Genomic DNA, 13,608 nt, shown 5'->3' on the forward strand with positions numbered 1-13,608 from the left:
TAAAAGCAGCTTCATCAAAGCCAGAGTTCCCACTATAATTTTTCTGGGAAGAACCTCAGATGATTGAATCAGGTTCGCAGAACTTGCTTGCTCTATGAGGACACACCAACTGTGAAGGAGCCCGGGGGGAGTGGGGGATTTTCGCTTTGCAGCCTCCCGCAGACTCTCCACCCAGCCATCTCCCAATGCCGTTGTCCTTGAGTGCCTGTAGGCGGAAAAACCCATTCCAGAACCATGCCTCAGAATCTCTCCGTCTTGGCCTGGCCCACAGTTTCCGAGCCTAACAGTTTCTTTCTGGCCTCTGAATGGGCTCTTTCAGCCTTGGTGCTGGCTGAGGCCAATGCCACAGAGTGAAGGACCCCAGTGAGCCCAGGAACAAGGCAGGCCAGGAGGGGACAGCTCAGAGGTTGGCACTTTGTTTTTTGTTTTTGAGACAGAGTCTCGCTGTTGCCCAGGTTGGAGTGCAATGGCGCCATCTTGCAACCTGCAACCTCTGCCTCCCAGGCTCAAGTGATTCTCGTGCCTCAGCCTCCCGAGTAGCTGGGATTACAGGTGCCCACCACCATGCCCAGCTAACTTTTGTATTTTTAATAGACATGGAGTTTCACCATGTTGGCCAGGCTAGTGCCAAACTCACGACCTCAGGTGATCCGCCTGCCTCGGCCTCCCAAAGTGCTGAGATTACAGCCATGAGCCACCGTGCCTGGCTGGTGTCATTTTCTTTAAAAGGCACCATCTATGACTTGAGGGAGAAACGATGAGCCCACCGGTGGACCCTCCGGAAACTACCCTGGCCTGGAGTTTGAGAATGGTGTCTCCCTCAGCATACCTGCCTGTCCGCTAGAGACCCAGCGGGAGGGAAGCAGCTCTGTCTTCATTCCTGTGCTTGTGTGTGGATTCAAGGAGGCAAACTCAGCTGCAGAGTCCCGACTGTGTGCTACCTGCCCACGCCATTTGTAAGAATTTTAAGTATTTTTGGTAATAATAAGAATTGAAATTCAATTCCTCCAAAATTTAAAGATAAATTACCACATGACCCTACACTCCTACTCCTAGGCATATACTCCAGAGCCACGGTCCCCAACCTTTTTGGCACCAGGGACTGGTTTCACCTGTGATCCCAGCACTTTGGGAGGCCGAGGCGGGTGGATCACCTGAGGTCAGGAGTGAGACCAGCCTGGCCAACGTGGTGAAACTGCGCCTCTACTAAAAATACAAAAATTGCCGGGCGCAGTGGCTCACACCTGTAATCCCAGCACTTTGGGAGGCCGAGGCGGGCGGATCACGAGGTCAGGAGATCGAGACCATCCTGGCTAACATGGTGAAACCCTGTCTCTACTAAATATACAAAAAAAAATTAGCCGGGCATGGTGGTGCGTGCCTGTAGTCCCAGCTACTCGGAGGCTGAGGCAGGAGAATGGCGTGAACCCAGGAGGCGGGGCTTGCAGTGAGCCGAGATGGTGCCACTGCACTCCAGCCTGGGTGACAGCGAGACTCCACCTCAAAAAAATAATAATAATAAACAAATAAACAAAAAAAATTAGCTGGGCATGGTGGCGGGCGCCTGTAATCCCAGCTACTTGGGAGGCTGAGGCAGGAGAATCATTTGAACCCAGGAATCAGGGGTTGCAGTGAGCCAAGATCGTGCCACTGCACTCCAGCTTGGTTGAAAGAGCGAGACTGTCTGGAAAGAAAGAAAAACAAACTGTTCCACTTCAGATCATCAGGCATTAGACTGTCATATGGAGAACCCTGGTGTGCAGTGTTCACAGTAGGGTTCCTGCTCCTATGAGAATCTAATGCCACCGCTGATCTGACGGGAGGTGGGGCTCAGGCAGGAACGCTCGCTCGCCTGCCGCTCGCCTGCCGCTCGCCTCCTGCCGAGCAGCCCCGTTCCTAAGGGGCCACAGGCCGGTATCGGTCCATCACCCGGGGGTTGAGGACCCTGCCCCAGAGAATTAAAAGCAGGGACTCGGCTGAGGGTGGCGGCTCACGCCTGTAATCCCAACACTTTGGGAGGCCGAGGCGGGTGGATCACGAGGTCAGGAGATCGAGACCATCCTGGCTAACACGGTGAAACCCTGTCTCTACCAAAAATACAAAAAAATTAGCCGGGCGAGGTGGCGGGCACCTGTAGTCCCACCTACTGGGGAGGCTGAGGCAGGAGAATAGCCTGAACCCGGGAGGCGGAGCTTGCAGTGAGCTGAGGTCGCATCACTGCACTCCAGCCCGGGCGACAGAGCGAGACTCCGTCTCAAAAAAAAAAAGCAGGGACTCGAACAGGTGTCTGCACGCCGGCATTCACAGCAGTGCTATTCACAAGAGCCGAGAGATGGAAGCCACCCAGGTGTCTGTGTGTGGGTGAATGGATGAAATGTGGTCTGTCCATCCAATGGGGTATCGTTCAACCTTAAAAAGGAAGGTGACTCTGACTACAACGTGAGTGAACCTTGAAGACATTACGCTGCATGGAAGAAGCCAGACACAAAAGGACAAATATTGTACAGATCCACTCACGGGAGGTCCCTAGTCAAATCCAGAGACAGGAAGTAGAATGGTTGGTGCCAGGGGTAGTGGGTGGGGTAGTGGGGAATGGGGAGCTAGTGTTTTAACGGGGACAGAGTTTCAGTTTTGCTAAGAGGAGAGAATTCTGGAAATGGATGGTGGTAATGGTGGCAGGCAACCTGAATGTGCTTAATGTCACTGAACTGTTCACTTAAAAATGGTGAAGAGGGTACATTTTATGTTGCATATATTTTAACCACAACTTTTAAAAGAATTGAAATTAACATCAATTAAAACCATTACCACCACCGCAATTCACCCAAGAAAACAGACTTAGAAGGTTAACCTTTTTTTTTTTTCTTATGAGAAACCCACTCTCCTAAACAGGATGGCCTTCTAATGATAAAATACAACACCTTTTTTTTTTTTTTTTTTGAGACGGAGTCTCGCTCTGTCGCCCAGGCTGGAGTGCAGTGGCGCAATCTCGGCTCACTGCAAGCTCCGCCTCCCAGGTTCACGCCATTCTCCTGCCTCAGCCTCCCGAGTAGCTGGGACTACAGGCGCCCACAACCGCGCCCGGCTAATTTTTTGTATTTTTAGTAGAGACGGGGTTTCACCGTGGTCTCGATCTCCTGACCTTGTGATCCGCCCGCCTCGGCCTCCCAAAGTGCTGGGATTACAGGCGTGAGCCACCGCGGCCGGCCTTTTTTTTTTTTTTTAAAGACAGGATCTTGCTCTATCACCCAGGCTGGAATACAGTGGTGCAATCATGCCTCACAGCAGCCTTGACCTCCCAGGCTCAAGCAATCCTCCCACCTCGGCCTCCCAAGTAGCCGGGACTACAGGTACCTACCGCCATGCACAGCTTTTTCTTTTAGCTTTTGTAGAGACCAGGTCCCACTATGTTGCCCAGGCTGGTCTTGAACTTCTGGGCTCAAGCAATACTCCTGCCTTGGGCCCCCAGAATGGTGGGATTATAGGCATAAGCCGCCTCCCACAGCCATATTCTTATCATTATTATTTAAATGAGTGAAGAAAGCATTTGCAAGGTTCCTATTCCAAATTTGCCTACAAGATGAACTCCAGCCCAGGGGCAGGAGACAGGCTGGAAGGCCGCTCCTCCCTGGGCCCCTGGGTCTGGGGTGAGCAGGTAGCAGCTCTGCTGTCTCCCTCCCCCATCCAGGCGGGCCTGGATGCCACCCTGACATCACAGGCCACATAGGGCTCCACACACTCCTCCCTCTCGCTCTGGTCTTCCCTCGGGCCCCGTGGGAATTCTCGAGTCAAGCCCAGCCGCCCCTGCTGACCCAGGGCAAGGCTCTCACGGAGCATGAGGCCGGCACGCTCTGAACCTCTTGAAACATTATAAGCAGAATATTGCCCCAGAGCCTGAGAGGCGCAGCCGTGTCTCTGCTAAGCAAGGATGGTGCTTAGAGAAGGAAAAGACAGGGCCTGGCCTTTTTTATTCTGGGATTTCGAAGTGCATTTAGACACACTAACTTATTACCATTCACGAGGTGGCAACTTCACACGGCCGGAAAAATGACGGCATAAGAAGTATCGTTGACTCCCAACCCCAAGACAAATCCAGAATGACACAGGATTGTGCAACCTCCAGACCTTTGTTCAAACAGCTTATTCTACCAGATAAACCTGAGCGGCGGCGTTCTTCTTGGCAGTTTCTCTTAAGTGTGAAGGTGAAATCCTATCTAAAATAGAAGGTGACTACAGGTATAAAACGCCACCTCCCAAATCAGCTTGCAGACCCTCCACTGTGGGTACCTCGGGCTGGCCCTACAGACCCACTCTGTCTTCTCTTCAGTGGCCCATCCCGCTCCTACTCACACCCAAGCCTCATCCGGGGTGCCCAGCTCCCATCATCCCAGGAAAGTCCGGGGCCCTCTGCCTTTCACTGAGTTCAGATCAAACACTACCCCAAAGAGCTGAGATAGAATTTTCAAATCCAATTCTCCAAACACACACTCTTGTATGCAAGCACAGACACATTTGCACGCACACTTGCATACACATACTCCGTCAGCTTCTAGCCAGCACTTCAAACCCCCAAACTGTAAATGCAAAAACACCCAGGTAGGCTGTGTTCATTTATCACTGTCAAAGTCAACCAACAGATCCTCATCAGATAAGTGTGACAGGACCGTTACAGTGAGCAAATGCTCTCCAGATGGCACCACGACAGCCACGGGAGTCATTTCAGGCATGCCTGCGGAATGGTGCCTTGGCTCAGATCAGCAGCGCCCACGGACAGACACGGAGAAGCCTTCAAACCAGGTGTCCTTTCCTCATTAACCTCCCCGTCAGAGATGCACTGAGAAATTACTCCTGCCAGGTGCGGTGGCTCACGCCTGTAATCCCAGCACTTTGGGAGGCTGAGGCAGAAGGAGCGCTTGAGCTCAGGAGTTTGAGGCAGCCTGGGTGACATAGCAAGACCCCGTCTCTACCAAAAATTTAAAAATTAGCCGGGCATGGTGGTGCCTGCCTGTAGTCCCAGCTACTTGGGAGGCTGAGGTGGGAGGATCACTTGAGCCCAGGAGGTCAAGGCTGCAGTGAGCTATGCTCATACCACTGCACTCCAGCCTGGATGACAGAAAGAAACCCTGTCACAAAAAAAAAAAGAAGAAATTATTTCCAAAGGGAAAAAAAATCACACATTCTCCAATTAATCTCTGCTGGTGAAACGGTATCCCAACAGCAGAGCCTCATCTATCCCTGGGCCCTGGCAGAGTAAGAACATGTTTCTAGGCCGGGCATGGTGGCTCAAGCCTGGAATCCCAGCACTTTGGGAGGCCGAGGTGGGCGGATCACGAGGTCAGGAGATCGAGACCATCCTGGCTAACCCAGTGAAACCCCGTCTCTACTAAAATACAAAAAAATTAGCTGGGCGTGGTGGCGGGCGCCTGTAGTCCCAGCTACTCTGGAGGCTGAGGCAGGAGAATGGCGTGAACCCGGGAGGCGGAGTTTGCAGTGAGCCGAGATCGCGCCACTGCACTCCAGCCTGGGCGACAGAGTGAGACTCCTTCTCAAAAAAAAAAAAAAAAGAAAGAAAAAGAAAAAGAACATGCTTCTAAAATCTCATGATGCTAAGAAATGGCTCGTGTCCAGATGACCAGTGCCCTGCATCCTCAGGCCACGCGGCTTCTCTCTTCACTGATGGAACTCCTTCAGCCCTAGTTTATCAAACACCAACGTATTAATGCAATTGTGCATGAGTCTAGAGCCTGTATGTGAAACGCTAGAAATCCAACCCGAATTAGCTGACGCGAGTGCAAATTCCTTGAGGCGCACAGCTGAGAAGCGCAGGTGGAACCGGCTGCAGGTACTCACCCCGTCCCGGCCCCCCATCTCGTGGCCCTTCCTCCCTCGGCAGTTGGTCTCAGTCCCGGGACAGCTTTTCCAGGTGGCCACAGCACTGTTAGCTTCCATCCCCTCCGCCTGCCAAAACTCCTTCCCAGGGACTCGCAGCAAAGGGCACTGGGTCTCAGGGGTCCAGGCTGGGAAATCAGCCCCACCCCGTATGAACCGTGGCGGGCAACGGCTCAGGTGCATCTGCCCTTGGGCCTGAGTGGGGAGGGCCTGGCTCAGCCCTCCCGGGCTAAGGGAGAGGGCGGAAGAGATGGGCTCCCTGACCAGGAGGAGGAATGCACGCAGGCAAAACACAACAGATGTGTGCAAGCAGTCACTCCAACATTCCGGAGAAACGTTTAAACACTTTTAGATTAATTACGTCCATGCAAGCCAAGCTTTCCCTTTTGATATTCTTAGGTTTGGTTGGGTAGAAAAGGATGTGTGGCTTATAAATCAGTGAGCAAAAATTACCCCTGGATAATGGGCACAGGAGCGCCCCAGCCTGGTCATGGCATCCTCGGGGCTGGGCGGTATCTGCAGCCTGTGTGATATTTAGGAGTCTGTTATTCTTCAGGGTAGGGCTGCCAGTGAGAACAGAGTGTCCCCAGCTCTCTGCCAAGAGTCTCAGCCACTCCCCGGGCTGCCTCCATCCAGGCGGGTGAGTACACGTGGAGGGAGCACCACCAGGAACCTGGGCTTCCTTTCAGAGACACTGGGGAGAAGACTCTAGGGATGTTGGTGTGGCTCCAGCATCCTGCCATAGGGAAACACCTGTCATCATGCTGAACCAACAGATCCAGGAAAGGTCCCCCCACCAAGGTACAACCAAGGCAGCTCACATCCAGGGACAGGCGCCCCAGGCAGCTCAGCTCAGGAGGGTCCCTCTGGGGAGACCTGGTCTGCACCAGGAAGCGGGACCACATGTTCACAAAATACACACGCCACCCACTTTGCTTGGACCCACACAAGGACAATGTCCACAGCTTCCAGCTCAGACAGCTGCTCCCATCCATGTCGCTGTCCCTCACGGGGACCAGGGCTTAGCCACCCTGCGTTAACTCTCTACCCCTGCAGCAGCCCTGCCAGCCTCTCACCTGAGGGCAGGAGACAGGGCGGGGAGAGAGAGGCGCGGCCACCCAGGACCCAATGAATGCAGCTGGTCTCGTTGGAGAATTTGCAGGAGGGAACATGGAATACAACTCCCACACTCTCTGGAAGAAGGAAACCAGAAAAATATCCCGGGGTGTGTGTGTGTGTGTGTGTGTGTGTGTGTGTGTATGCGTGTGTGTATGTGTGTGTGTGTGTGTATGTGTGTGTGTATATGTGTGTCTGTGTATCTGTGTGTGTGTATGTGTATGTGTGTATGTGTGTGTGCGTGTGTGTGTGTGCGCGTGCTTATGTGTGTGCGTGTGCGTGTGTGTTCCAATTCCTAAGTGGCAGAGCTAGGTTAAAGCTCCATCTTCACCAAACCACCCACCTCAGGGCACGGACGTACTCAGACCTCACTGGGAAGATAAACTCAAATCCTAACCCTTACCCTCCACCAGGACATAGGGGCCAAAAGCAAACCTGCGATATTTCCAATAGTCCAAATCAGTGGCAAGAGCGCTACAGCAAACTCCACTAAATATCCACTGGGGATTTTAAGTATCGGCGAATGAAGAAGCATGAGATGCTTTAAGAGGAAAGAGGAAGGGAGGCGTCACCCATACAACCGCAAGTCACACCTGTGTCAAATTCCTGGGGCAGATGGAAAACACACAGCATCGGATGCCGGGAGGCGAGTCCAGAAGCAGCCAGGCCGCCCAGCCCAGGCCTTGCCTGGCTGTGAACGGGCGAGGTGCCCTCCCACTGATTGGAAGTGCAGCCATCACACAAGAGACAGGGCTTTGTGACACGACTCCACACCCAACCAAGTCATTCTCATGACTGTGCTCCAAGTGTGGACGCAGCTGGAGGATGGGGGCCAACAGGGTAAAGGAGTTTTAAGTTTACAGTTAAATTTTCCAGTCATACAATGCCAATTTTTATAAAATGTATAATTTGCTGTGTTTCAGTGGAAAAAGAAAAAAACAGAGCCAAATGTCTCTACACAACGTGGTGCTGCACATCAGGGAAACAGCGAAGAATCGAAGGAAATGGGTTCTCCCTGCACACACCTCCCTCTCTTCCCAGAGACGCCTCCCCTCGGTCCAGCAGGCCCTTTTCTGCCTCTCCCATCTGGAGTCATCCCCACGGGCAGTGGCCCCAACCACGGCCCGGGAATCTGGGCAGGTGCATGGACGTGGGTGGTGTCTTCTCCAGGAACCCCTCCACATCCCTGCAAACACCCCAGATGGTCAGGAAAACCGACGCTCAGAGGAACCACACCGAGAACTGGGAATGCAGAAATGGAGGGGACGCGGGCCCCCCTCAGTGAGTGAACCGCCCAGCGGGTTCTGACATTTGTCTAAACATCCTATAAACAAACGCATCCTGAGGAGGTGCTCCAGCAGAGGCAGACGCCAAGGGCCACACCCAGAAGATGGAAAACAAGCCCTCAGCAGATTCACTGATGCCCTGTTCACAGCAGCGTTCGATTCACCTTCGCAGGAAGGCAGAAGCGAGCCAGTGTCCAACCAATGATGAACAGATAAACAAAGCTTGCCTCATCCACACAATGGGACATTATTCGGCCTCAGACAGGAAGTTAGTTCCGACACTTGCCAGGACACACATGAACCTGGAGGACACTGCATGACGTGAAGTACGTCAGTCCCAAAAGGACCGACACTGTGCGACTCCACTTCTATAAGGGAGCTCGGGCAGCGGAAATCAGAGAGGAGAAGGTGCTGCCTTCTACCAACGGGGAGGGAGTGCTGAACGGGGACGGAGTTTCAGTTTGGGAAGATGAGAAAGCTCTGGAGATGATGATGGTGATGGTGGCAGGACAGTGCACTTCACAATTGTTAAGATGGTATGTTTAAAATTAAAAATTTGATCATCATAAAAAATTGGAGGGGCCAGGTGTGATGGCTCAGGCCTGTAACCCCAGCACTGTGGGAGGGTGAGGCAGGAGGGTCACTTGAGTCCAGGAGTTTGAGACAAGCAGGGCAACACAGTGAGACCTCATCTCGGCTAAAAATAAAAAATTAGCCGGGTGGGCGGGCGTCACCTGTAACCCCAGCTACTTGGGAGTCTGAGGTGGGAAGATCACTTGAGCCCAGGAGGTTGAAGCTGCTGTGAGCTGTGGTGGCACCACTGTATTCCAGTCTGGATGACAGAGCAAGATCCTGTCTCCAAAAACAAAACAAAACAAAAATAAAAGAAAGTGAAGCTTCAGAAAGGAAGGCACGAGGTGTCTAATACAGTGGAGACCTGAGGCAGGCAGGCACTCAGCGGCCAAGACCCACACAAGCCCAGCTGAGCCTGGGAAACACAGGGACACCACACACAGGTGACACCGGGGAGACACCCCAGCTGAGCACGGCCAGCAACCAGGGACTGGGGCAGTGGCGACAAACACCACACACGAGGAAGACAGGTCAAGCAGGGTGCCCGACACCATGAAATGACTGCAACCGTCTCTCCAACTACAGCTTAGAAGCAGAAACAGCAAAGGAGTTTTAGCCAGATGTTTCCAGAGCCTCCTCTGACACTTTTACCAAGACGGGGCCCATCAAACCTGAGGGTTCAAGGTCAGTCATGTCCTTGAGGGTGAAGGCACTGGAGCTAAACCCACCAGAAAGCCACAGAGGCGGTCACATGGAGCCTCTTCTCAGTGACGCTGGGTACTGTCACCCAACATGGTCTAGAGATAAATGCCAACCCGCTCCACTCCTGCTAACTGTAAACGTCAACAGCCAGTTTGCGTTCTATTTTATTGATTTAATCTCCCTATCTACCTATCTATCTTCTGTCTATTTAGAAACAGGGTCTCGCTCTGTTGCCCAGGCTGGAGTGCAGGGGCACGATCATAGGTCATTGCAGCCTTGAACTCCTGGGCTCAAGCTATTCTCCTGTCTCAGCCTCCTGAGTAGCTGGGACTACAGGTGTGCACCATCACATCTGGCTAATTTTCTTATTTTTTGTAGACACAGGGTCTCGCTATGTTGTCCAAACTGATCTTGAACTCCTGGGCTCAAGTGATCCTCCTCAGCCTCCTGAGTAGCTAGGTTTACAGATGTGTGCCACCACGCCCTTTTTTTGTAGAGATGAGGTCCTTGCTACCTTGCCCAAGCTGGTCTTGAACTTCTGGGCTCAAGTGATCTTCCCACCCCAGCCTCCCAAAGTGCCAGGATTGCAGGCATGAGCCACCGTGCCCAGCCTTAACAGCCATAATGTGTTCATTAATATTTATTTATGGCCGGGCGCGGTGGCTCAAGCCTGTAATCCCAGCACTTTGGGAGGCCGAGGCGGGTGGATCACGAGGTCAGGAGATCGAGACTATCCTGGCTAACATGGTGAAACCTCGTCTCTACTAAAAATACAAAAAACTAGCCGGGTGTGGTGGCGGGCGCCTGTAGTCTCAGCTACTTGGGAGGCTGAGGCAGGAGAATGGCGTGAACCCGGGAGGCGGAGCTTGCAGTGAGCCGAGATCACGCCACTGCACTCCAGCCTGGGAGACACAGCCAGACTCCGTCTCAAAAAAAAAAAAAAAAAAAATTATTTATATATTTATTTATTTATTTATTTTGAGAAGGAGTCTCACTCTGTCACCCAGGCTAGAGTGCAGTGTCGCGATCTCAGCTCACTGCAGCCTCTCCATCCTGGGTTCAAGCAATCTTTCCACCTCACAACTCCCGAGTAGCTGGGACTACAGGTGCATACCACCACGCCGGACTAATTTTTTTTTTTTTTTTGTATTTTTAGTAGAAACAGGGTTTCACCATGTTGGCCAGGTCTCAAATTCCTGACGTCAAGCGATCTTCCTGCCTGCGCCTCCCAAAGTGCTACAATTACCTGCCTGAATCACCCACCCGGCCTCAACAGCCATAATATAAACTAGACACTAATGGGAACAGCTGGAGTTAGAACTCCTGCTTCTGTAACTGACCGGTTTACCTCTGACTTGATTTCAAACAGGAAACCCCGAAGATTGACCTTTTCAAGTACAACACTTAACTTTCCCTCTGGAAGGATTCGTCAGCTACCGTTTTAAAAATAGACAAGTTCGGCCTGACTTCAAGTGCAGGCCCCGCCCTCCTCCTGAGTGGCCAGAGCCCTGGAGGCAGCTCCCACAGCCTCAGCATCCCCTCCCGGCGCCCACGTGCTCAGACAGAAACCACAGGAGCTGGCGGGCGGGCAGAGGGGAGATTTTACTCCAGCATTCCCTTCCACGTTTCGTATTAAATATCTGAAATATATTAATCTTAAAAAACAATATCGACACAGTACTCAATGGATAGAGGCAGTGGAGTAAACAAGAAGCCCAGATTGCAACATCGTAGGCCATAAAAAAACTGGAGTGCGACTGCGGCAGGTTCCGGGCACGCGGGGAAGGGCGCTGCGGAAGCTTTCAGTCTCGGAGGAGGTTTTCGGGCTTGGGGTAGCCGAAGAGAACAAAGTCGGCCTCGTAGAGTTTGTACAGCTGCTGCCTCCAGGCCAGGGGGATCTTGGCGAACCAGTCCTCCTCCCAGCTGCTGGCGGTCCTGTTCCGGTAGCTCGGGGGGAAGCGGAGGTGCCGGTCCACCTGGAGCAGCTGCAGCAGCTGCGCGGCGTCCTCGTCCAGCGTCTCCAGCTTCCCCACGAAGTCGTAATCGATCTGGCACGGGTGGCAGAGGCGGTACACCTGCCGCCAGTGCTCGTTGAAGGGCGCCAGCTTCTCCGTGTGCGGGTCCAGCAGGTACTGGATGAAGTTGGCGAAGGACACCTTGAGGCCGGCGCGGAAGGCCTCGCGCGCCGAGGCGGGCAGGCTGGTGTGGTTGGCGTACAGCCGCAGCATGGGCACGGCGAACTTGCGGTAGAACTCCTCGTTCTCCAGCTCGAACTTGCTGCGGAAGGCGGAGATGAGGCGCACGAAGGGGTCGCGCACGAAGAGGAACTTGGTGTACTTCTTGAGCTTGACCTTCATGAGGTGGCGGGAGAGCTTCCCGTAGCGGCGCCAGAACTTGTTGAAGGTCAGGTGCGCGCTGGCGTTGTGCACATGCTCACGGGGGATGCGCAGCGGGTCGCGGTAGGGCACGCCGCGGTGCAGCAGGCTCCCGCTCAGCACGATCATCACACGCTTCCAGTTGGTGCAGGCCACCTTGGGCACGTAGCAGTAGATGGCGCCGTGCCGGTCGTCCACGATCAGGTGGCTCAGCTCCGAGTTGGGGATGTCATCGAACGCGCGCTCCTTGGTGGGGAAGGCCAGGCTGGAGTTGGCGCAGAAGCCCCGCAGCACGCTCCTCCGCTCCGCCTGCTGCCGGCCCTGGTCCGGGCTGCGCCGGGCGTCGCGCGGGGACCAGTCGTAGCCTCTCACGCTCTCCTCCATGCTCCCCGGCGCGGGCGGCTGCTCCGTCTCCTTTCTGGGAAGGTCGCTCTGCTTCACGCTGGCACCGAGAAACTTGTCCAGAAACTCGTCGACGTCGGAGTCGGCCGTGAGCTCCCTGTCCCTGTCCGGCCCGGGCGTGGGCAGCGGCGGCCCGGCGTGCGGCCTGGAGAAGGACGTGTGCAGGTAGAAGTGCGCGGCGCCCGCGCTGTCCCAGTACACGATGATCAGCAGGATCATGAACGCCGACCCCAGCACCAGCCACAGCCGGAACAGCCGGGCCTTGGTCATCCTGCCCCGGGTGGGCCGGGCCCTCTCCGGGCCTCTCACTTCAGCTTCCTGCAGAGCCGGGGCATCCTGCTGGGAACCTGCAGAGGCAGTGACGCACTAGTTAATGACTGAGGTGTCCTGGGGCTCCTACTCCTGCCTTCTCATCGGTGGGGGACTCCGAGCTCCTGATATCAGGAGCACTGATATCAGCTCCCCTCCAGAGGGGCTGGAGGCTGAGGTCAGCAGTGCAGGGAGTCTACACATCCATGTGGCCGAGCACCAATAATGACCCTGGACGCCAAGGCTCAGGTGCTTCCCTGGCTGGCAGTACTCCACACGGGCTGACACTCACCACCACTGGGAAAGTAATGCTGCTCACAACTCCCAAGGAGAGGACGCCTCTCAGGGAGTGGAGACCAGCTCCAGGTGTGAGCCCCCCTGGACTCTGCCCTCTGCAACTCTTTCCAAGGCTGATTTTTTTTTTTTTTTTTTTTTTTTTTTTTGAGACAGAGTCTCGCTCTGTGGCCCAGGCTGGAGTGCAGTGGCGTGATCTCAGCTCACTGCAAGCTCCACCTCCCAGGTTCACACCATTCTCCTGTCAAGGTTGATTTTAATCTTCGAATCCATCTCCTTTTCCTATAATAAACCATAACCACAAGAGTAACTGCGATCAGGGAGCTCTGTAATCTTTCCAGCAAATCATCAAACCCGACAGTGGTCTCAGGGACGCCTGCATTTGCTATTGGTATCATAAGTAAGAGGGGTCTTGGGAACCGTTCCTTAACTTCACAGTGACCCAACAACAGGAAAATTGTTTTGGCAACACCCACTTTACTTAAGTCGAATGCCAACGGAAAAACTGCACCCCACAGCTTCATCAGGGCCACGCTGAGAGCTGACCTTCCACACCACCCTGGCTTCCCAAAAGTAGGTGGCACATTCCCGTTCCCCTGCCAGGCACCAGGGGGTTTTGGTGGGGCTGAGGAGAGAGCTGATCCCCCTTCCTCTGCCCATGG

General features: G+C 53.9%; 1 protein-coding gene across 2 annotated transcripts in view; it reads right to left on the bottom strand.

Annotated features, from left to right (window-relative positions):
• LOC105483399 (carbohydrate sulfotransferase 12) overlaps nucleotides 1-13,608 on the bottom strand; it is a 58,518-nt gene that overhangs the window by 15,421 nt on the left and 29,489 nt on the right. Inside the window, exon 2 of one of the 2 annotated variants that reach the window (XR_011622639.1) lies at nucleotides 10,915-12,690. Coding sequence is in view for 1 of the 2 variants with exons in the window: in XM_011744251.3 (XP_011742553.1) it covers nucleotides 11,369-12,613 (1,245 nt within the window). In the remaining variant the exon portion in view is untranslated. Of the gene's footprint in view, nucleotides 1-10,914; nucleotides 12,691-13,608 lie in introns of those variants that run through there. The other variant, XM_011744251.3, reaches the window with a different exon arrangement.

This window comes from Macaca nemestrina, chromosome 4 (genome assembly GCF_043159975.1).
Source record: "Macaca nemestrina isolate mMacNem1 chromosome 4, mMacNem.hap1, whole genome shotgun sequence".
In the NCBI taxonomy this organism is placed as follows: Eukaryota; Metazoa; Chordata; class Mammalia; order Primates; family Cercopithecidae; genus Macaca; species Macaca nemestrina.